This window comes from Pseudorasbora parva, chromosome 1, assembly GCF_024679245.1.
Source record: "Pseudorasbora parva isolate DD20220531a chromosome 1, ASM2467924v1, whole genome shotgun sequence".
Classification (NCBI taxonomy): domain Eukaryota; kingdom Metazoa; phylum Chordata; class Actinopteri; order Cypriniformes; family Gobionidae; genus Pseudorasbora; species Pseudorasbora parva.
In genome coordinates, this window is record NC_090172.1 from 55,258,521 (window position 1) to 55,280,382 (window position 21,862).

Here is a 21,862-nt window from a genome sequence, read left to right on the forward strand (position 1 = left end):
CATAAAATCCAAAACGTATTATCGCTATCCATTCCTTATTTTGTACAATTTTTTATTTATCAATCAAATACTTAATTATCAATACAAATTTTAACAACAATGCTTTCCATACATTCCCTTTCTAACACAATTTTTAATGGTTGATTGTAATCAAAATCTGATTCTTATCTAACAAAAAATATCTAAACTTTGAAAAAGTAGTCTTTTAGAATGTCTAAATATTATATCTAAATGCAAAACCTAATAAAAGTAAGTATGTCTAAAAAAACAACAACTATAATGAATCCAAAAGTGTCTCTCAATATTTATACATAGGGAGATAGGCCACAGGTTTACACAACATTATACAAGCTTATATTTTTTAACGCATAAAGATGGCACTATTCTCACTTAAAAAAAAAAAAAAAGATTTTAAGGCCTTTACATATTTTAATCTGAAATATTAGCCTGACATTGTCATACTCAATTCTAGTAAGATTATGAATTTCCCAAACTCAATGTTTTGGGCAGGGCTAAATTAGGCTGGCATTCAGGATAATAAAATATTGCATTTATTGAAAAAAAGAAAGAAAGAAAAAATAATTGTATAAATATTACAAAGCATCATAAAATCCTTAAAAATCAAAAAATATTATTGACCAAAAATATATTACATTGATTTTGCTGGGGGAAAAAGTTAAAAGTTTCGGTCACTTTTGACTTCGAATGTTGCCTACCAAATGTGACCCAAAATTTAAGATCTCACAAGGTAAAAACATCTAAATATATATTTTTAATTTTGTATTTATTACAAAAGTAAAGAGACCTGGTCTGTTTTTAACTTCAGTCGCATGCAGTTGTAAAACTTATCATAAATGTTAAATTTAAAGTCATTAAGTTGTTATGAGGGACCAATAGGCATGTTTGTTTGTTTGTTTTATAACAACTTTTGTAGAAAATCCTTTTTAAACCAATTAAATTTTGTCATAATGGGGTTGAAAATAAAGTGTCCACGTCTGAAGAAGAAGAAAAAATCCTTAAAAGAATAAAAGGTCTTGAGGTGGGAAAATTAGATTTTGTTTTTGGAGGTTTGTTTCAGTAACGTTACCTAATGATTTGGGGTATTATGAAATGTAATAATTTAGTTAGTTAGAGTGACCATATTTTGATGACTGAAAACCAGGACACTCGGCCTGGCAATTAAATACTCAAATGATACTCGAAGTTTACTCAAAAGATGCCTTATTAATTTCAATACATTTAAACTATACCCCCTCTATGGATAGACAATAGTTATAGGCCTAGCCTTTTACAAAATCTATATATCAAAAGGTCTATGTCCTGGGAAAACAGGACGATTTGGTCACCCTATCATAAGTAATAAAAAAATATCCAAGTTGTAATATTTCCCGAATATCTTGAATCTCTGGGCTGTATCTTTGAGATCAGTCCGTAATGCCACGTCATCTGATGTCACTGCCGCACCTGCGCAGCCATCTTGTACTTCGAGCGAGGGGCAGATCGGAAGGAAGGAAGAAAGCAGAACAAAATAACAGTGTTTTGCGTTATATGGCCAGTAATGTCCGTCAAGTGACTGAATCCAACGAGAACACAGTGTTGAGGCGTGATTGGAGGGGGTAAATACAGAGAAAGCTGCCCCAGTTCCTCGGATTCCAGGCGTACAAGTCATCCTCTTCATCAATATCGAGTCTGCTCGCTGAGAAAAGAGTCCGATCTCCTGCTGAACACAACGACAACGACACAAACACACCATGAATCCAGAATAGTGAGTATTTGACGGCCAGTCTTGTGTTGCGGATGCCAGTGTGTGTATAATCATGAAGCTTCAGTGCGAGAAGCTTTGTCTAGCCTAAACGGCTAACAACGTCCGGTGCTTTAACTGCGAATTCAAAGGACGTTTGCTCATTTAAAGCCTCTATTAAGAAAGTGGGTTACTCTAAATGACGGCGTTATTCGGTATTAAACGTTTAACAATCAAAACTGTCGCTATTTTGGTGTTTATCGCACGCAATTTCAGCATTTGCCGTACTGCGTGACGTAATTTTTGGTGTGTTGCGTTGCGACGGAGTGACGTCATTGGTTTGTAGTGAGGCTGGATCCAGCTGTCAAAATGGATATTGCATTATGAGCGCATATGCCCTTTTGCGCGGTGTTTTGAACCATACACCACTCGAGCGTGTCAGTGTGAGGCATTCAAGTGTCATGTGGTTTTTATTAGGCCTGTGAATTGAAAGTCAGCAGCTGGAAGAGGTCATGAAGAGGAGAAGCGTCGTATTTGTCGTGATTTTTTAGTAGCATGAAGAAGTCTCGACTTTGGCTAAATAGTTATGAGTATTGCATGGATATCCAGTCGTGGATATACATAAATCAATTACTTGTTGTTCGCCATATCCAAGTATTTCAAATGCCAATTCGCTGGAAACAAAGAACACAAACATGTTTCACACACTCCTCTGTTTGCCCCAAGCTCGTGCCATTGGCTGAGCCGATGCTGTTGTGTCAGACCATGTTTTTAACTTCCTTTCTGTATTGTGAATGAAGTTATACACTTTACAATGTCAGTAAGTTACATTCCAGTTACCTAAAACGGTAAAAGTCTATTTTAAATTGTATTAGCATCATAATATCGAAATATATCTGGTCATTGACATTTGACACATCCACTACTATTCAGTGTGTGTTGTTTTTTAATTGCCAAAGTGCTTGATTAAAATTCAGATGTTAAAGCAATACAATTAGATGCTTTACTTGTCTAAGGCCCGGTGTCACAAACAGGGTTTAGGCTAAACTAGGATTAGGCATGAGATCAGTTAGGACATTTAAGTAATTTTTATAAATGGGCCCTTGAAAACATCACCGGTGTGCATCTTTTAAGACAAAATCATAATACTGACATATTTTAAGATATCAGTGCAAATTTCTTTCAGTAACCATTTAACCATGTGTTTTAGTCTAGGACAAGCTCAAACCTTGTCTGTGAAACTGGGTGTGAGATTATTAATGATTTTCTTATTGTTTGTACTGGTATAACACCGGGTTTCCTTCTTGACACATGTAAGCCCTCTGTAGGTCCTCAGCATGCTCAGTCATGCAATGTTTCTCAGCTCGTCTAATGTTAGTACTTGAATTCGGGAATTATTGCGACAGACAGTGTCATCGTTGGAGTTAGATTCTCTCAGGTGTATTTTGAGCTGGAGGCAGGGGGTACTTTGTTTATGCTGTTGAACTTTCTTCACCATCAGTTCATGAATGTTGGTTCTTGGAAATGGCAGTTGATTTTGCAACTTGTAATCGGATTTAGTTGTCCTTTTATTAGACCAGTTTACATTTTAGCAATGCTAATGGCACCTATATCAGATGTGGTGTGCTATATGATTATTTCAGTACTATGAGATGTAGTGTCGTTAATAAATTAACATAACTGGGCTAACACCATTCCTAAAATGTCAGTTTACACACACAACTCTTGACAATACGCTTACTCTGTACGAGAAGAGAATTAGCTTTATATTTGTTCGCGTGAGCAAAAACAACAAGATTATCATCATTATCTCTACTGTAGTTGTCATCGATAATGTAAAGTAAAAGTATTATGAATTGTTTTTCATAATTAATTCATAATTGAACTTAGTATTAATAAATAAATAAACAAACAAACATAATTGAAAGGAAGCTGAAAAAAATTAATTTAAAAAACATAAATGAAAATTAACTGAAATAAGTTGAACAATAGTACAACAATAGCTAAAACTGAAATAAAAATGAATTGAAACCAAATTGAAATATAAAAAAGTAAAAAAGCACAACAAAATTGTGACATACATACATACATAATATATATATATATATAAAATAAAATATAAAATAAAATATAAAATAATATATTAAAAAAAACATACATAATATATATATATATATATATATATATATATATATATATATATATATATATATATATATATATATATATATATATATATATATATATATATATAAAAGCTAATTTAAAATGTTAATAAATATTATAATAGTATAATAATGCAAAAAAAAAATTACAATGTAGTGTAGTGATGCAATAAAACGTGAAGTATTTATAGATCAGCGGCATGACGGGTATGAAAGCAGGAGTGTGAGGGATAGACTTACCATGTTTTCAATAGCATCCGCCGTAAAAAGCTAAATTAAGCTCCTAGATCACTTATAATGTTTCCACAGCTCATGTTGTCTGGAAATGTTTTCCCTACTGAAATGTCTTGGAAAGTTATTTTTTGCAGCGTTTCATCAGCAGAACTGTCTAAAACATTAAAGCTACATTATTCGGGATACATTTGAAAACTGATTTCATTTCAAAACGCTCTTTGCCGTCCACACTAGCGTTTTCCAAAAGCCCCAAAATGCCACAATACACTTAATTCTCCTCACTGCGCGTGTGTAAACCATCAGAAAAGCTCACTGAGATGATACAGATGGAACAGACACAACAAAGTTCTCATGCTATTCTTCTGGCAGGATCATTTTATTTAGCTAAACATCTCACCTTTCACTAATGCGTCCAGGCCGCACTCACTCACCATTATATGTTTGGTCTAAAACTCAACTGCTGTCATGTTTTGCTGCAGGACAACAAAAAAAAGAGAAAAATTCTCTGTCATAGTTGCAGGACTGCGATATGAAGATTGTGCAAAGAAACAGCTTAAGCAACAGTGTGATAGTGAATAGCACATAACAAGCACAGTAGCTGTATAAACACGCATATCTATGAGAGTTCAATATGTGTTACATGACTAAACGTGCATCATCAAATTAAAATACGTTTATTTTACGTTTATCCACTTGTGAAAGCGTTTTCAAAAGGCTTAGTTTTCGCAATGTGGATGGAAGGCTAAAACGGAGAGAAAAAGATGTGCATTAGCGTAAGTAAGGCCTGAATAACAGAACAACCCACTGAAGAGAGAAGTATGTCTATCCCTCACAGACTCGCTTTCATTCCCAATGTGATTGTGTTTTTCTGTTTTAGTGACTACCTGTTCAAACTGCTCCTCATCGGTGACTCTGGAGTTGGAAAGTCGTGTCTTCTTTTGAGATTTGCTGTGAGTTCAGGCACAGATGGCTTTTTTGTCAGCTTTTGCTGTCTAAACATCATTTAAAGATTTCATTCAAGATTAATTTTCATTCTGCTTTCTGTTTGTGTTTTGGTCCTGCAGGATGACACATACACTGAGAGCTACATCAGCACCATAGGCGTGGACTTCAAGATCCGCACTATTGAACTTGATGGCAAAACCATTAAGCTACAGATTGTAAGTCCAAACTTCCTCCCTCCTAACACTTATTTTTCACGCTAGTTCTGTGATAGCATGGCAGTCACTAGTATGCACACCACGAGTCTAGTAAACCATTATAATTGCTTTAATAGAAGCATGCAAGGTTTGACATTACTATAAATGATCTTCTTTTCCTTCTTTCTATCTCATAGTGGGACACCGCAGGGCAAGAACGATTTCGAACCATCACCTCCAGTTACTATCGAGGGGCTCACGGTATCATTGTGGTTTATGATGTCACAGATCAGGTGAGACATAATCAGAAGGTCTCCTTTCTTATTTGGCACACTTTGCAAAAGAATCAATAATGAATTCTATCCCATAGAGGTGCCATGACATACAGGTATTGATGATAACCATGATATTTTAACCATGATATTTTATATCAGTGTGTACATTTTGGCGGCATCTAGCGGTGAGGTTGCGAATTGCAACCGTTCGAAGCACAGAGAAACTATGATGGCCAACGCAGTACAAAGATGTCGTTGTCTGAGAGAGCAGAGAGTAGCTAGCGCTCTACAGAACAGTTTGTCCGATTAAGGCTACTGTAGAAAAATGGATACTTCACTGTAAGGCACACCCGTGGTGTGTGTAGATAGAAATGATTAATTCTAAGGGTTATAATCTATAACGGTTAATTATGGAAGATCTTTATACACCACTGAAAATATAGTTACGTATATTATTTAGCATTTCTGTCAATAGATCCTCATAAATGCTACACACTGCACCTTTAAAAAATAGGGCTAATTAGGGGTGTCGCAGTATACCATTATTGGCGATAATCGTAATATCGTATCGTAATCGTATGATAATATGGCACATAATCCAGCGCCAGTATCTGGTTGACATTCCAATGTACAGTAGGTGTCGGTATTGTATTTTAACACTTGTTGCCACCTGTCATAAAACACAAGCAGTCTCAGCGCGCGGCTGCTACTGCTGTGTAAAAGCATGTCGTGGGATATGAAGGGCACTCCAAGAAAGTTCGCTCGACGACGGTGTGGAAATGTTTTGGATTCCGCGTAAACGACTCGTTAATCATTCCAGTCTGCAGGACTAGCTGTTCAACAGTGAGTTTCTAAATGGGACAAAACAACATGTTCCCTGCGCCTCGGTTATCTTGCAGATTTGACCACTGGACAGAGAGGAAGTTGCCCTTATTTTGCTAGTCCTGAAACAGGAAATGTGTCTTTAATCTGTTAACTGTTGAAGTCTTTCTGTTTTATTATATTTACATAATAAATATCCTCTGGGCTTTTAGTCCAAAAGTTTTCTTTTTTTTCTTCTTCTTTTTTTTTACCCATAATGTGAGCGTTATGTAGCGCTACACTCTCACATGCAATTTATGTTTCATGCTCGATGCTAAAGTGCACAGAAAGTCCACAAGTGAGACTTAAGTAATAAGTTCCAGGAAATCCCAAAAATGATCCAAGTCATCCTGTGATCACTGTAGCTGAATAAAACGCGGAGAGAGACATTTAGGCTGATTAAACATGAAGAGATTTAACACCATTGTGACAGAATTATGGTTTATCTGTGTTCTTCAAGCCATCTCGGGTATTTTCATAAGGATAATGTACATTTATGATGCAATGCCAATTGACATTGCCTTTATCACTGTATATAATGCTGTTGACTGATGACCTGCTGGTCAAATGTATTCATATTATCAGTGTTCGTTTAGTATAATTGATATAATTAAAGTTCTTTTTAATATTTTGAATGTGCTTTTTTTATTTTTGTTCTCAATTTCTTTTTATTCTCAGTTTTATTAAGGTATGGGCTTTTGTCATTTTTATTAGTTTATTAACATATGTATTTCTGTATAGGTTTCTTTTCTTATTTTCAATTTTAGTATTTTAACTTAAATTTAAGATTATGTATTATGTTTAAGTTAAAGTTAGTTACGATGGCAACATTTCTCATTGTCATTCAAGCTTTTCCATCGAATATTTTATTTCAGCTTTAGTTCAATTACCGAAAAAAATATTTTAATAGTTTCAGTTTTAGATCACAATATCAACACTGGATAACATTGCTTTATTATCACATTAAATGTTGAAACTGAGTTCTTTTCTCTGTCCTGCTCTTTCTAAAGGAATCGTATAACAATGTAAAACAGTGGCTGCAGGAAATAGACCGCTACGCAAGCGAGAATGTCAACAAGCTCCTGGTGGGGAACAAATGTGATCTCACCACCAAGAAAGTAGTGGACTACACAACAGCCAAGGTACTAAAGCATCAAACTAGACACGTCTAATCTGTATTAGTGGCTGAGCTTAAATCTCTGTTCCCTTTTTAATCAAAACTATTGGACTTTAAAAGCCCAGTTGCTTCCCATTTTTGTGACTTTGGTAGCATAATTCTCCCCTTCAATATTACTGCTACTCATTGTAAGGGTTGGAGATTTAAATAAACCCCCAACCTAATTTTTAACCTTATATTTAGTCTTGCACCATTTGTTTTACGGACATGAATTATATTGTGGGGCTTGTTTTCAGCGTTCTGATTTACACTTTCACCCGACAAAAAGGGCCAAAAAATCCCATAGGCTTGCACTGAAAGAGAGAACCAGACTTATTTAGAGACCAGTATATCTTAAATACTCTGAATTGAGCCCATTTTGGCTTTGGGCAGTAAGTAACCACCTAGCAACCAATCAGAACCGCCTCACAACACTTTATGGTGGGGAATTCTGCACTGGCAAAAATACTTTAGAGAACAAAAACTTTAGAAACAGCCTTGAATGCAGTCACTAAAGCTTTTTAATTTTTTCCTCGCCATTGGCGGAATTTTTCATAATTTATGAAACAACGCTTCCCTGCAGTTGATGGAATTTTTCGGCAATCAGTTATATAGTAGGGGCACTGTTACACCTTGTTGCTTAAATAAATTTCATAGAGGGCCATGAAAACTTAGTGGAAATGATCAAAAATGCTGGCAACTTCTTTTAAATAAGTCCGATGAGGAAAGAGTTAAAGTTATTTGGACTTTTAGTGAAAATGTTACCCATACTGATATCTATAAGCTAGTGTGCTCCAAAACAATGACAAAATTCACATTTAGAAGATATAAGCATTCAAAACGTAGTCTCTCGCTTCCGCCAATAGGGATCAATGATTTTGATGACATCACTCTGCACTCTGCATCAGATTTTCTGTCCAATCAAATGCTCTGTAGAATCTAAAGCACGCCGCCCCTTACATTATAAACAGACTCTTAAGCTGCGGCTGAAATCGTTCACTTGTTTTCATATTTAATATATTCTTCATGAATGGCACATAGTGCACTAGTGTAAATGATTCAGACAGTCTGCTTTCCATTTAGTTGAATAAAGTCTGGTTTCATGTTAGTGTCACATGAACCACCGCAGCTCTGGTCCACTCCAGAGACACAATAGCACAGAGCGGATCTAATGCACGAGTTGGGGCAGACCAGAAAATGTACAAGACCCATTTGAATTCTGCACACAATGTTGTATTTTAAAGCCATATGGAGGAGAATTAGAAACAGAAACAGAAACTCTGCATTAGAAACAGCACTGACGAGTAGAAGAGTGAACACCGGTGCCATGCACAAACATAAATTACACTTTTCAAACTACACATCCTCAGCATTATTACATTCACTGTTTTTATATTAAATCTAAAAGGGAAATCTATTACACTTTGGCTGTCATAAGCTATTAAATGTAGTTTTGCTTAACGGCTCTGGCCAAGCTGGAATATAAACTAAACGCTTTTGGCTATTTAAAAAATGGGGAGGAGCTGCTCTGTCCCGCCTGTTGCAGTGGAAATTACAAGAACAATAACTATAATCGTATTAGCGTCCAGCACACGTTATGTTCTGTTTATTGTAAGTATTAATGCCGCCTGCCACCTTAAATGCTCGAGCTTATTAAAGCAGGATGGATTCTGATTGGCTGTCAATATTCCAAAAATCCTGATTCCAATGATATCGTTCCTCTGTGTTATTATAGTTGTGGTGTGGACTCTGATATTCTTTTAATTTAAGAACTATTTTAAAAAATGTGTCTTAATTGTTATAGTTATCATCCTTGGCCTTTTTACAGAAGTGCCAAGCATGAGGCAAAATAAAAATTAAAAAACGTTCTGAAGTGTCTTACTCTGGGGTTTTTTGCCTTCCAGGAATTTGCTGACTCTTTAGCAATCCCCTTCCTTGAGACTAGCGCTAAGAATGCCACGAATGTGGAGCAGGCCTTCATGACCATGGCTGCCGAGATCAAGAAGCGCATGGGCCCTGGAGCGACAACTGGAGGAGACAAGCCCAACCTGAAGATCGAGAGCACTCCTGTGCGGCAGTCTGGCGGCGGCTGCTGTTGAAGAGCCTGAGCATACACACACACACACACCCACAAACAACCATCCCTTTCCCCCTCAAACACATTTTCTCACACACACACACCAAAAAAACAGCATTCTCACGGGAGGAACCACTGCATCAAGAGCCAACGTCTAACAGCCTTACGGCTTCATTTACGACATCATAGTCTTCTTGTTTTTATTATCCTTTCCCTTTTTGTAAGACACCTCACCCCTTTTTCCTCCCCGTGCACATGAATAACCCCGCCCACATCCATAGCCCCGCCCCCTGTACTTAAAGTGGAGCTTTGGTACAGTCATATGTCCATGTATAGATGTCTATAATGAGAGCAGAACTAGGGGTGATTCTCAAATCCTCCTTTTAAGCAACTAGCGAGGTTGTGTTACAAAAGTTAACCTATCTCGCTAGTATTTCTAATTCTCTCTCACACATTGTCACTTGAATGAGGTTTTGTGGGCGAAAGCATGGCTTCTGGGGCTGAATCGACAGGAAGTCAAGCGCATACAAAGTCGGCAATATTCTCTTGTTCTCATCCTACTAGTATATTATTGTTATTATGGTGATTTTTAAGACTGATTTGTTTTTGTTATTCTTTTTGTTTTTCCTGTAGGTTTTTGTTTTTCTAATGAAGGCTTGTACAAAGGCTTACTGCTGTCATGACGTAGTCGGGGTGGGGAACGGATAGGGTTGGTTGTTTTGTTCGTAATCTGGATTACGGGGGTCTAGGCTTTAGGTTGGTCGATGAAAGCTACTGTTCCCTCTATTACCTCAAGGACCTCTGCTACTTTTGAGTGTTCGGCCATCACCGGTTCAAAACGAATGCACGAACACAATTGACTCGTGTTGAGGTTGTTTCCTCCTGTGGTCAGCAGTTTTGTGGCTTGGGTTTAACCTCAGATCTATATTTTGGTGTCATTTTACCATCTCACTGAGCCAGACTTCAATTAAATCCAACCTGTAGTCCTCGCTGTTGCCAAAAATGCTCCATCATGCATTGTGTGCGCTTTGTATTTATTTACATACAGTAAATATATTAGCATTTTTGTAAAGGGCCTTCATTTCGCCACCAATGAAAGCGTGGTGGTTCCGTGGATCCGCTTCAGTGTGCTGTGTGTTTGTGTGGGAATATTGCGTATTACATCTTGGAATATTGGGATTGACTGGTCCAGTGTTGGAGACCGGATATGACCTCCCATGTTCTTTAACGAAAAACATTCGTACACGTAGATTCTAGCTTTCTCAAAATAAGAGTCTCATTCAGATGTGGCCTTTGGTGATTAAGAGGTTCATACAAATTCTACATGGCAAACTTTAGCCCCTCAAGTTTCGAACACAAACTGCAAATTATTGACCTGGTGATGTTTTTGACCTGGCTGTTTTATGTACAACGTTGATCTAGAAAATGTAGATAGAGTTTGTGAACTTCACTAGTATTAGTGTGTCACTCGGTCTTAATTCGATAGTCTTCCCATCGTGACACTCACTGAGCCTGTGTAATCTAGTTCACACCACTAACATCTGCCAATGCTAGCATAACCGCACATTCATCAGTAATGTTGTGTGGTGGATTCGCTCGTACTGTTTTGTAAGTGAACTGGTAGCGTCGGGTTGGAGGGAGCAGTAGCAGGATATGGGTGCGTGTGCAATGGTTGGGAAGGAGGGATGGGCAAGGGGCAACTGCAGAAACTGCGTTTGGGAACATTCCTTTGATTTTTAAAACGGGTCCGTTGTGGATCCTGCGTTACGTCTGTGTGAAAATAAACAGTATATGAAAGTCTCATTGAAACCCTGCACTCTTTCACACACTAAACAAGTGCTTTTTGATGCATTCGGAAGGGTCTGTTTTCTCAGATGGATCGCTGTCTTTTGATCTATGAATTTTGTGGTAATGTGTTGGGTTAGCGGAGAGATGAAGGGAATGGAGTAGGGGTTTGGGGGGGGGGTCGTTGCTTTTGAATGTGCGTCTTTTCACTTTAATTTCTACCTATGTCATTTGCACATCTCATTTTTTTGATGAATTAAGACACGGCGATGGTAAAACGGCAAGCAGCTCTTCTTTAGTAGTTTCCCTGTCTAATATACACGCTTTCTCTCTCCCCCTTTTGCTTGCTCATCCCGGTGCCGTTTCATAGCTGGGTTTGATCTCGTTTTCTCTTCTCTGTACATATTATAAATATATATAATAAAATGATCAACATGAGACTTAAAGATGACTTTTCCTGCTTGCTTTTCTGTTGTGTCGAGGGTAATGTGGGGGCGGTGAGGTGAGTATCACTTCCTGTGCTAGTTGGAAATGTGATCACTGATCGTGATGAATCTCATAAAACTTGTCAAGAACATGAACATGTTTCACCCCCAGAATCACAAAATATTCATGTCGATTTTAATAAGAATCATTTTGTCTGGACTGGATGATTCTCATGACTGAATTACAGTGTAATGGAGAATGTAATGAGCAACATTATTTAGAATAATGAGAATTAAACTCGACAGTAAATGGATGCATTATAGCAATGAGAATTGGGTGAGGAAATGTGCATAGTTGTGCATAAATAATGTCAGAAAAATCTATATTTTTCTTTTTACAAAACATCCTTTTATGTGTATATAGATATATAAATATAAACAGTCCTGGAAAAAAGTTTGGAAAATGTACATTTTATTTGATAAAAATGTATTTAATAAAAAATACAGTCAAAAACAGTAATATTGTGAAATATTAAAATAATGGTTTTGTATTTTAATAAACTTAAAAATATAATTTATTCTGTGATCAAAACGAAATGTTTAGCATACATTAGTCGTCTTCAGTGTCACATGATTCTACAGAAATCATTATAATATGCTGATTTATTATGTGTTGAAAACTGTGTTGCTTAAATTTTTTTATAACCTCTGATACTTTTTTTTAAGATTCTTTGATGAATAAAAAGTAAAAAAGAAAATTATTTATTTAAAACAGAAATATTTTGAAATGGTACAGTCATGTTCAAAAGTTTGGGGTTAGCAAATGTTCTTATTTTGAAAGAAATTCATACTTTTATTCAGCAAGGATGTGTAAAATTGATAAAGTAATAGTTAAGATTTATATTGTTAAAAAATATTTATATTATGAATAAATGCCCCCCCCCATTAATAACATATCAAAGTATCAAATCTGGATATTAGAATGATTTCTGATCATGTGACTGAAGTTTCATTTCAGTTTTTGTAACCAGCTATTTAGTGAAAACAATTTTTTTCCTATATAGCTTACATTTTTCTTTCAGTTGTAATTTTTGTACTTCAACCTAAACATATTGCAGTACGTTTTTTTAACTAGATTTTTAATCTAATATTTATTTTATTTCAATTGCCACAGACAATTTGGTAACACTTTATTTTACTCAAGGTGAATTGGAGATAGAAAATGGCCCATTCTGAAGGTGTGAGTGAATGTGTGAATCCGGCAGAAGATAAGCGGTATGGAGAATGGACAGATGAATTTTTAATAGTTCATTAACAATAACAACACTTCCAGACAGACCTGCAGTATGAATGCACAACATGAATAGAAACCATTTGATGTCATATTGGACGTGGTCTTGTCAGATTGGACTATGTCTTGTGTGCTAGTTTTTGTCTCCACACATTTGGAGGGAGGCGTGTGCATGTGTAGTAGGGGTGAGCCAATGACCTTGAGTTATTTATAGCCAGTAGAGTAGCTGCAGTCAGTATGCAGGAGTGTACTGTTCTGCTCAGACTCCCCTGTGTGTGTGTGTGTGTGTGTGTGTGTGTGTGTGTGTGTGAGAGAGAGAGAGAGAGAGAGAGAGAAGTGGAGCGGAGCGGATGCAGCATCCCTCTCTAATTTCTCAGTGTGCCAGCTCATCAGAATCCCTAAAGTGAGAAAATGTAAAGAGATCTGAGCGTTCCTGTATAGTTCATGCACCATTACACACACACACACACACACACACACACACACGTGGATGCTAAATTTAAACTACTGTTGTTGTTTTTTTTCTGGCTGAGAGCTAGCTTTGTCTTTTTCCCTCTCGTTTTCTCTCGCGCACACAATTCTGCATTGCTGATTAAGTGAATTTCACTATCAAAAGCATGTATGGGTCAGATTTCACCCCATAATCAAAAGAAACAAATAAGCATCATCTATTTTTAGGACTCTTAAAGGGATAGTCTTTGATTTTTGATTATTGATTATTTTTTTAATTAAAATCGTGCGGGTTTGGAACGACGTGAGGGTGAGAAATTAATGACAAAATTTATATTTTGGGGGATCTATCTCTTTAAGGGTTTTTGCGTCACAAGACGGTTCAAGACCATATTCTAATTATGTGGAACAAAAATAAAACAAGACTTCATAAATTCTTAATTTCATTCATTCTAAAGTATATGCACATCAGGGTATTATTTGCTGTATTGGCCTAATTCTTTTTCTGATTTAGAATCGTTGTACTGCATTCTTTTCTAATTTTAGTAAAGTTAAAAGGACTATTATTTTCTGAGAATTATGGATCTAAAAAAACGTACATTTCTTGACTCATTATGGTAATGAGAAATTGGGCGGGGACTTTTGCCACAATGCGAAAAGTCTTAACGCTGATCCTTTTTATTCTTGTGAATTAGGGATGAAATGTGACCCAGATATGTTTAACCCAGTTGCTGACTGCCGTTGCTTTGTAAGCATATTACACATTATGTAAATGAAGTCCTTGCATGAAGATATTACATATGCAAATGTGTACGACTTCTTCTTACACGCAATGAGTTCATGTTTTCAACTTTTATTTCATCACTTTTATTTACACATTCTGCATCACATAAAGTATATTCCCTTTTTGTCATCCTTGCCTTTTTCACAAGCTCTTCGTTTTGTGTCCATCCTCCACAGTCCAAACTATCAGTTTCTGTTATCCAGTCTCAACATTACTTTCCGCGCGGCAGCTGTTCCTCTCAGTCGACCGGGCCTTGGAAGATGAGTTTGACGTGGCCTTGTTCCCCAGTCAGCCACGTTCCACAGAAAGGACAAGCAGCGTGGAAGGCATGCGTTCCGTGCGGCAGTGGGATCTGACTCCAGCCTTGCACCGTCTTTTCCGAGCACACGTGACCGCAGGGGCAGAACGCATGTGTCGGGGGCCCTGCATCCAGGTACAGCCCCCCTTCGCACCCGAGCCAGAGGGGCACGTAGGGGCCTACCCCTCTGCACATGGGACACTCGCGCTCTCCAGTCGTAGCCGGAGCCGTGCCTCCACCCCCGGTTAATGCCAATGCGGAGGATCCTGCTTTTTCCTTACGAAAACCCCAGTTGTGGTAGCCGTGCACGTGTCCGCAGTTCATATAGACCCAGGGCTGTTTCTTGTCGATGGTGGCGCGCTGTGCCAGGCTGGGGAAGGCGAGCGTGTTAAAGCCCACGGGGCACTGGGGACGGGCAGCGTTTAGTTCCTGCCGTAGAGACTCGAGCTGTTTGAGAGTCGGGGTGTGACGAAGACCGCTAGGGGTCCGCCAAAGCAGAGTGGCCCCGCAGAGATCGATCAGAGAACCATCCTGCAGCATGTTTGACTCGTTCTCTACCTGTGAGGTAAAACACACACACACACATTCAATCAGGTTTTGAATGACATCAAGTTCAGTTAATGATGATAAAATGTACATCTTTGGGTGAACTGAAATTTTAAACCCGAAACTGGCACATGATGTGCCATAATATCCAACTTATTTTTATCATTTGTGTCACATGATAGAGCCACATGCTACTTCAGGAACCAAGGGTTGTGAAGTCAAATATAAACTTAATTTAAAGGTCCCGTTCTTCGTGATTCCATCTTTCAAACTTTAGTTAGTGTGTAATGTTGCTGTTAGAGCATAAATAATACCTGTAAAATTATACAGCTCAAAGTTCAATGCCAAGCGAGATATTTTATTTAACAGAAGTTCCCTTTCAAAGCCTACAGCGAACGGCCGGTTTGGACTACAGCCCTGCACTTCCTGCTGTAATGACGTCACTAGAACCGTTTGTTGACTAACCCTCCGCCCACAAGAACACGCAAAATAGGGGGCGTGGTCTTCTTATTCTCCCACGTAGCGAAGAGCACGCATTCAGCGCTTGCATCTCCCCGTTATGGTATGAGGCGGGACCTTTCCGGGCAAAGTGCGCTAAGCTGCTGTCCAATCACAACATGGGAAGCGCTGGCCCAATCAGAACTCGTTACGTGTTTCTGAAGGAGGGACTTCATAGGACAAGGAAATCATCAGGCCGTTTTTAGGACAGAGGAAACAGCGCTGTACAGATAAGTCAATTGTGTGAAAAATACTGTTTTTTTACACGCAAAACATGAACTCATCTTATATTGCACACTGTAAACATAATCAAAGCTTCGAAAACACGCGAAGAACGGGACCTTTAAATCTAAAGACTTCTTTAAAAACAAAATATGAATTCCAAACTATTGTGTATATTGATTTGATCATCTGTACTTAAAGGAGAACTATATAACTTTTTTGTTTAAAATGAATTTCAATAATGAGTTATTATATAATCAATTCTTCAATCAAAACGTGTTTTTGTCTCACCCTGATTCACTATGGTAAATCTAGTAAGTCTAAGTGTATATATTTTAGACCAGGATAATTTTTTTGGGGAAATTGCGTACATATGTCACTCGCACATGCATGTGTTGTCATATCCGTTAATAGAGAAAAGTTGCTCCTGCTACTTTGATGAGTGTATGGTGTGGAGTGAAACAAGTTAGTTGTCTCAACGAGCGAGAAAGGTTGACATGGAGACAAGGTTGACATTGACTCTTCCGTAAAAAAAAAAAAGAAGAAAAAAAAGAGTGTGTGACAGAGCTTGTAATAAAACAAGAATCAACATCTGCTTGGCTTTTCAGAGATGCAGTTAACTTTTTTTAATTTTGTAAAAGTTATGATTATTCACAGGCAAGTTATTTTGTTTAGTAGATAAATTGCCGTTTAACACAGTTCACTGTTAAGCAGTATCTATTGTGAAGGGTCATTATGGTTGTAGCGTTGTGCTGGAATTTATTTTCAAGGAAGTACCGTGTCTATTAATGGGTAAAGTTACAGTAACTACTTCTGCTCGGCTTGAGATTCTTCCCATCTAAAATTGTGTCTCTTAAGGTAGTAGTGAAAGTGAAAGTTTTATGAGCACTAGACTAACCATATTCATCTGCACAGAGCCAAACCACAACCAAAACAATGTTCTTCTGCAAAATGCATGAAGTTGAAAGTTACACCTTTAATATACAGTTATATATTTATTTATGTAAACTTATAGATACACTATGAAATATTTTTGGTTTAATTTTTACTAGAGAATAATAAATCTTTGCTCAAAATCGTTTTTGCCTTATTCAGAGTTGTCATGTTTGATTTGGTGTTAAATGTTAGTCTTACACCTTTGCATGTTTGCGTCGTTTCAGTTAAAGAAAACAGTTCTGGCTACTTACTTGCTCAGACATCATAGGAACGGAGAATTGAATTCCGGAGTATAGGGTAGCAAACAGGATGCTGAAGTGCAACTCAAATGTTTACGTAAGAAAGTAGAATTAAAATGACTTGACTAACTTTTAAATGCAGAAAAGAAAATGTTGTGAAGAATGACATTTTTTGGCCTCTTTTACCCTGAGTTAAAGTTTATCGGGCTTACAAACACAGTTAGATGTTTGAAATGCCAAAATAATTTTATCGTTGGTTTATATACACTACCGTAAAAAATGTTGGGGTTGGGAATTTTTTTTTTAAACTGCTTTTCAAAGTCTCACTCTTATTTGATTAAAATACATTAAATTAGTAATAATGTGAATTATAATTACTATTATAAATTAAAACAAATTCTATTTTAATATATTTTAAAATGTAATTTATTCCTATGATGGCAAAGTGACATTGTCAGCATCATTACTACAGTCTTCAGTTTCACACGATCCTTCAGAAATTATTCTAACATGATTATTTGCTGCGAAAACATTTCTTATTATCAATATTGAAAACTGTTGTGCTGCTTAATATTTTTGTGGAAACCTTGATAATTTTTTTTCATGGTAAATGGACTGCATTTATATAGCACTTTTCACAAACCCTATGGCCATCCAAAGCGCTTTACATTTTGCCTTACATTCACCCATCCATACACCGACTGCGATATCTGCCATGTAAGGGACCATCCAGCTCATCGGGAGCAGCTGGGGTTAGGTGTCTTGCTCAAGGACACCTCGACACTTGATCAGGTGGAATTGGGGATTGAATCACCAACCTTTCGGTTTGTAGACAACCTACATGAACCACTGAGCCACTGCCACCCGCAGAATTTTTCAATGAATACAATGTTTAAAAGAAAAGCATTTATTTGATAGAATGTTAAAGTCTTTACTGTCACTTTTGATCAATTTAATGCATGCTTTCCCGAATTAAAGTATTAATTTATTTTCAAATAAATCTCACAGACCCCACATTTTTGAGTGGTAGTTTATGAGTCAACCACAGTGTTCTGCAGCGTACCTTTTAAACATTTTTACTGGCGATTCATTACTGAGATGAAAGCAAATTCTCACCAGTTTTCCTCTCTGCTGGGCGGACCGTGTCTCTCGAAGGGCAAAAACATTCCCACATACTGAGATTTCCCTCCACACCCCTGGAGCGGGCTCAGATACGAACTCCCCTGCTGGGTGCATCACCAGCACCCCATTGGTTGTTAGTCCATCCATCAAACCATCTGAGGTCCTCCATTTAGCAGCTCGCTCCTGGAAATCAAGCATGTCGAGAGGATTTTTACTAATCTCTAAAGTATAAAGATGAACTCAAAAATGTGTCGTGACTTATTGTCAGATTAGTAACGGTTCCGTTTGTAATATAAGTTGCGTTATATAATAAATCACTGACTATCGAAGCTTAGAGGATTATAATGCACAGACAGACACTGTAGGCTTTCCGTTTATAGCTACTAGCTATTACACAACACACCTACTACTTGGAGCTGCATTATACAGTGGGAGTCTGAAATATTTATACCCGACTGGAATACAGTATCCATTCTTTCTTTCTCGTTCTCTTTCCACCTCCACAGAACAGCAGTGGGCAGAGAGCCTGTCAAGGACATTTGCATGAGGCCGAAGCCTTGTGTTGATATGTCATGCATCACTGCCGGCAACTGGACCCTCACCGTCTTCGAGGTGTCTGTGTGTTTTTCAGAGTAAAAGCGAAGCGTAGATCGTCACTATTGAATTAGCTACTATCAAGGTCAAAGGCAATATTAAGGTCACAATTTAAAAAGGCCAGGAATGAAAGCACACAGACACTAATGGATTAAAGGCCCTGATATACTCACGGCGAAGGTCTTTTTCACTCTTCGCTTAGGGGTAAAAAGAAGTTTGAAATGTGTGAGCAGTGGTAATACTGTTAGTGAACATCCCACGTCATCCACACTGCTGAGAGCAATGGTTAGATGAATATATAATGTGTGCTGCGCACTTTACTCTCTCAGTAACAAAAAACATACAACAACAACAAAAACTGCAAGATTTTTTTTTTTTTAGAGAAAGCATAAGAATAGCAACGTAGATATGTTGAATTGCACTCTTGTAAAGTCACGTCAAGTTTATTTATATAACACTTATTACAATAGATCGCTTAAAATTAAGCAGCTTTACCGCAATAAACATGAAAAACAGTGTACGGACTGTCAGTTTCATTTTCTGCTATAAAGCATTTTTTATCTACAATAGAAGCCGTTTCTGCCACTAAATAAAAAAATAAAAGCGTAATTGTGACTTTTTATCTCAGAATTCAGACTTTTTTTTCTCTAAATTGCGAGAATTCTGAGATATAATGTCGCAATTGCGTGATATAAAGAAATTGTATATCAGAATTCTGACTTAACGCAATTGTGAGTTTATATCTCAGTATTCTGACTTTATATCTCGCAACTGTGAGAGAAAAAAAGTCATTATTCTGAGATATAAACTCACAATTGTGATATAAAGTCAGTATTCTGAGATAAAAAGTCATAACTACTCTTTTTATTGTTAGTGGCAGAAACGAGCTTCCATAATCTACTATACCCGCAGATGTTTGACCTGAATGGCTTGAACGGGAGAAACGCACCAGAGAATATTTCCATGTGAAAAAAGGCGGAGCCTTGAATCGCACCTGCGTATTATATAATCGCCACGGACCAATGGAAGTACAAACTGTTTACCAGCCGCAGCAAACTTTTCTGGAAAGTTTGCTTTGCAAAGACTTCGTATTGGCCAGATTTTGTTCGAAAAAACATCACATCCATTCATTTTAAATATACTGGAGCCTCAAGAGTGTTTTTGTACTTGTAGTTCGGTTTGCTTGGTTTGTTTGGTCTGGACCAAAAAAACATTTAGTCCTGGTCCACTTAGCGTTAGCGACTGACTTAGCGACTGACATTTTACCACAGAATCTAAAGGCATAGGGACTTGTTCATAACCTGATTGGTCTGTTTTTATTGCATATATTTCGCGAAGGGAACTTACCGAACATCTAAAACAATGCTGTGTGCTGGGCTAAATGCTTTTGTTGTATGTGCGTAGCCTGAATATGATGGTATTTTGACCAGCTAAGAAAATGTGAAGAGCTTATATAATGAGTCGAAACTGTGGTAGGAATCCCTCCGTCACACACAAATGAAGATCTGCTGCGAGGAGACGAGGTTCTGATGCCTGTGCCGAACTGTGCTGGACAACATCGCAAACTATGACCAGAGAAAATAGGTATGCTTCAGCATTCAGTCTTTTTAGGGTCACATCTTGTGACATCATGGCCCGTTTTTGGTTTGTTTACATGCCTTTGGTCCGTGTTTTGTTTAGAAGTGATCCGAACCTTAGTGCACACCAAAAAAGCAGACCGAGACTGCTGAAAAGATGTGTCTCAGTCCGCTTGTTTGGTGTGCACCAAGTTTCGGATGGCAGCCTTCACACTTAATCAACTGAACTGCACTAACAGAGCAATGAAACTAGGTTTTTTTTTCCATTTAAAAGTCTGAACACACCCTAAGGGGCAGTCACACTACACATTTTGCTCCATTGACTTACATTCATGCGCATGCAAATGCATCAGACTGGAAATGCAAGCTTGTGCGAAATTTTTTGCATTTCGCTGCGTTCCAAAGTTCAAGTTTGGTGAATTCTGACCAAGGGGGTAATCTAGCGCTCGGAAAGCGTTCCACCCCTAGGGGCTGCCATTGCTAACCAAGCCATCACCTGCTGTTAGCATCCCATTGATTCCCATTCATTTTTGAGTCACTTTGACAGTGAATAACTTTACATCAGAGGCGTTTAAAGACTCCATCTGTCCATTGTTTATTTCTAAAGAAACACGACAATGCATAAAAGGCTCCGTTACCTTGTATCTTACACTATCGCCCCGTAGAAGCTGTTTTTGTAAAAATAGGCTAACTATTGTGTCATAACCAACGCGACTCTGTCGCACAGTTGAGAAATTACCGTATAGACCTGAGGAGACGCTCGCAGGCAATCTTCTACTGTCTATGAGACAGTCGGGGGGACGTGGAGACATAAAGTCTGATAAAGTCAAGGGGGAAGAATGGGGAGAAGCCCGTAGTGAGCCAAAAGCAACGGGAGAAAATATTTAAACAACGTGATTCAGATTTCACTTTCCACATCTACTAGAAGACCTACAGCTGTCAGACAGGAGGCTCACGTCACATCTACGTCGTCAAGCTCAGTCTGAGCCTGCGCAGTTCGCTCAGCCATCAGGAAGTGAGTGCTCCTATACTGACATCACTTAACGCCGTAGAAGGCAATGGGATCCCTCCGTCCACTTCTTTTACTGTTTATGATTCTGACCTGCGAATTTGCATCACGTGAAGATCTGTGACCAGTAGAAAATCGGTGTCAGTGTGACCTCTTGGCTGAATTAAAAAACTGCATATTTTAAAAACAAATAGATTTTATTTTTAATATATTGCCATTTGTTATATGTTAAAGTAATGTTTATGTGACACAGTGTGTGAAATCATATCACGACCATTACAGTGTATGGAGAAATATAAGAAATTGTTATTTTGTGATCGAAAATATCTTGTTTTGTGTTCTGCAGAAGAAAGTCGAGAAAGATATGAGCGTGATTAAATAACCTGAGAATAATTTTTTTTGGGTCAACTGTCGCTTTGAGTCTCATAAACTTGCTGA

The 21,862-nt window shown here is 37.7% G+C and overlaps 2 protein-coding genes across 2 annotated transcripts in view; one reads left to right on the plus strand and one right to left on the minus strand.

The window, feature by feature from the left end:
• The first annotated feature begins 1,444 nt into the window (after positions 1 to 1,444).
• rab1ba (zRAB1B, member RAS oncogene family a) lies at positions 1,445 to 9,749 on the plus strand. Its single transcript, XM_067445286.1, has 6 exons — positions 1,445 to 1,765; positions 5,018 to 5,090; positions 5,205 to 5,300; positions 5,477 to 5,572; positions 7,426 to 7,557; positions 9,476 to 9,749. The coding sequence occupies exons 1-6, from the start codon at positions 1,752 to 1,754 to the stop codon at positions 9,668 to 9,670; spliced, it is 606 nt and encodes a 201-aa protein (XP_067301387.1). The 5' UTR covers positions 1,445 to 1,751; the 3' UTR covers positions 9,671 to 9,749.
• Positions 9,750 to 14,436: 4,687 nt separating this feature from the next.
• The window catches only part of peli3 (pellino E3 ubiquitin protein ligase family member 3), a 44,025-nt gene continuing 36,599 nt past the window's right edge, over positions 14,437 to 21,862 (minus strand). The window contains exons 6-7 of the mRNA XM_067445289.1: positions 18,239 to 18,427; positions 14,437 to 15,239 (exon numbers count right to left, since the gene is read on the minus strand). Of these exons, the coding sequence (XP_067301390.1) occupies positions 14,622 to 15,239; positions 18,239 to 18,427 (807 nt within the window). The 3' untranslated portion in view covers positions 14,437 to 14,621. The remainder of the gene's footprint in view (positions 15,240 to 18,238; positions 18,428 to 21,862) is intronic.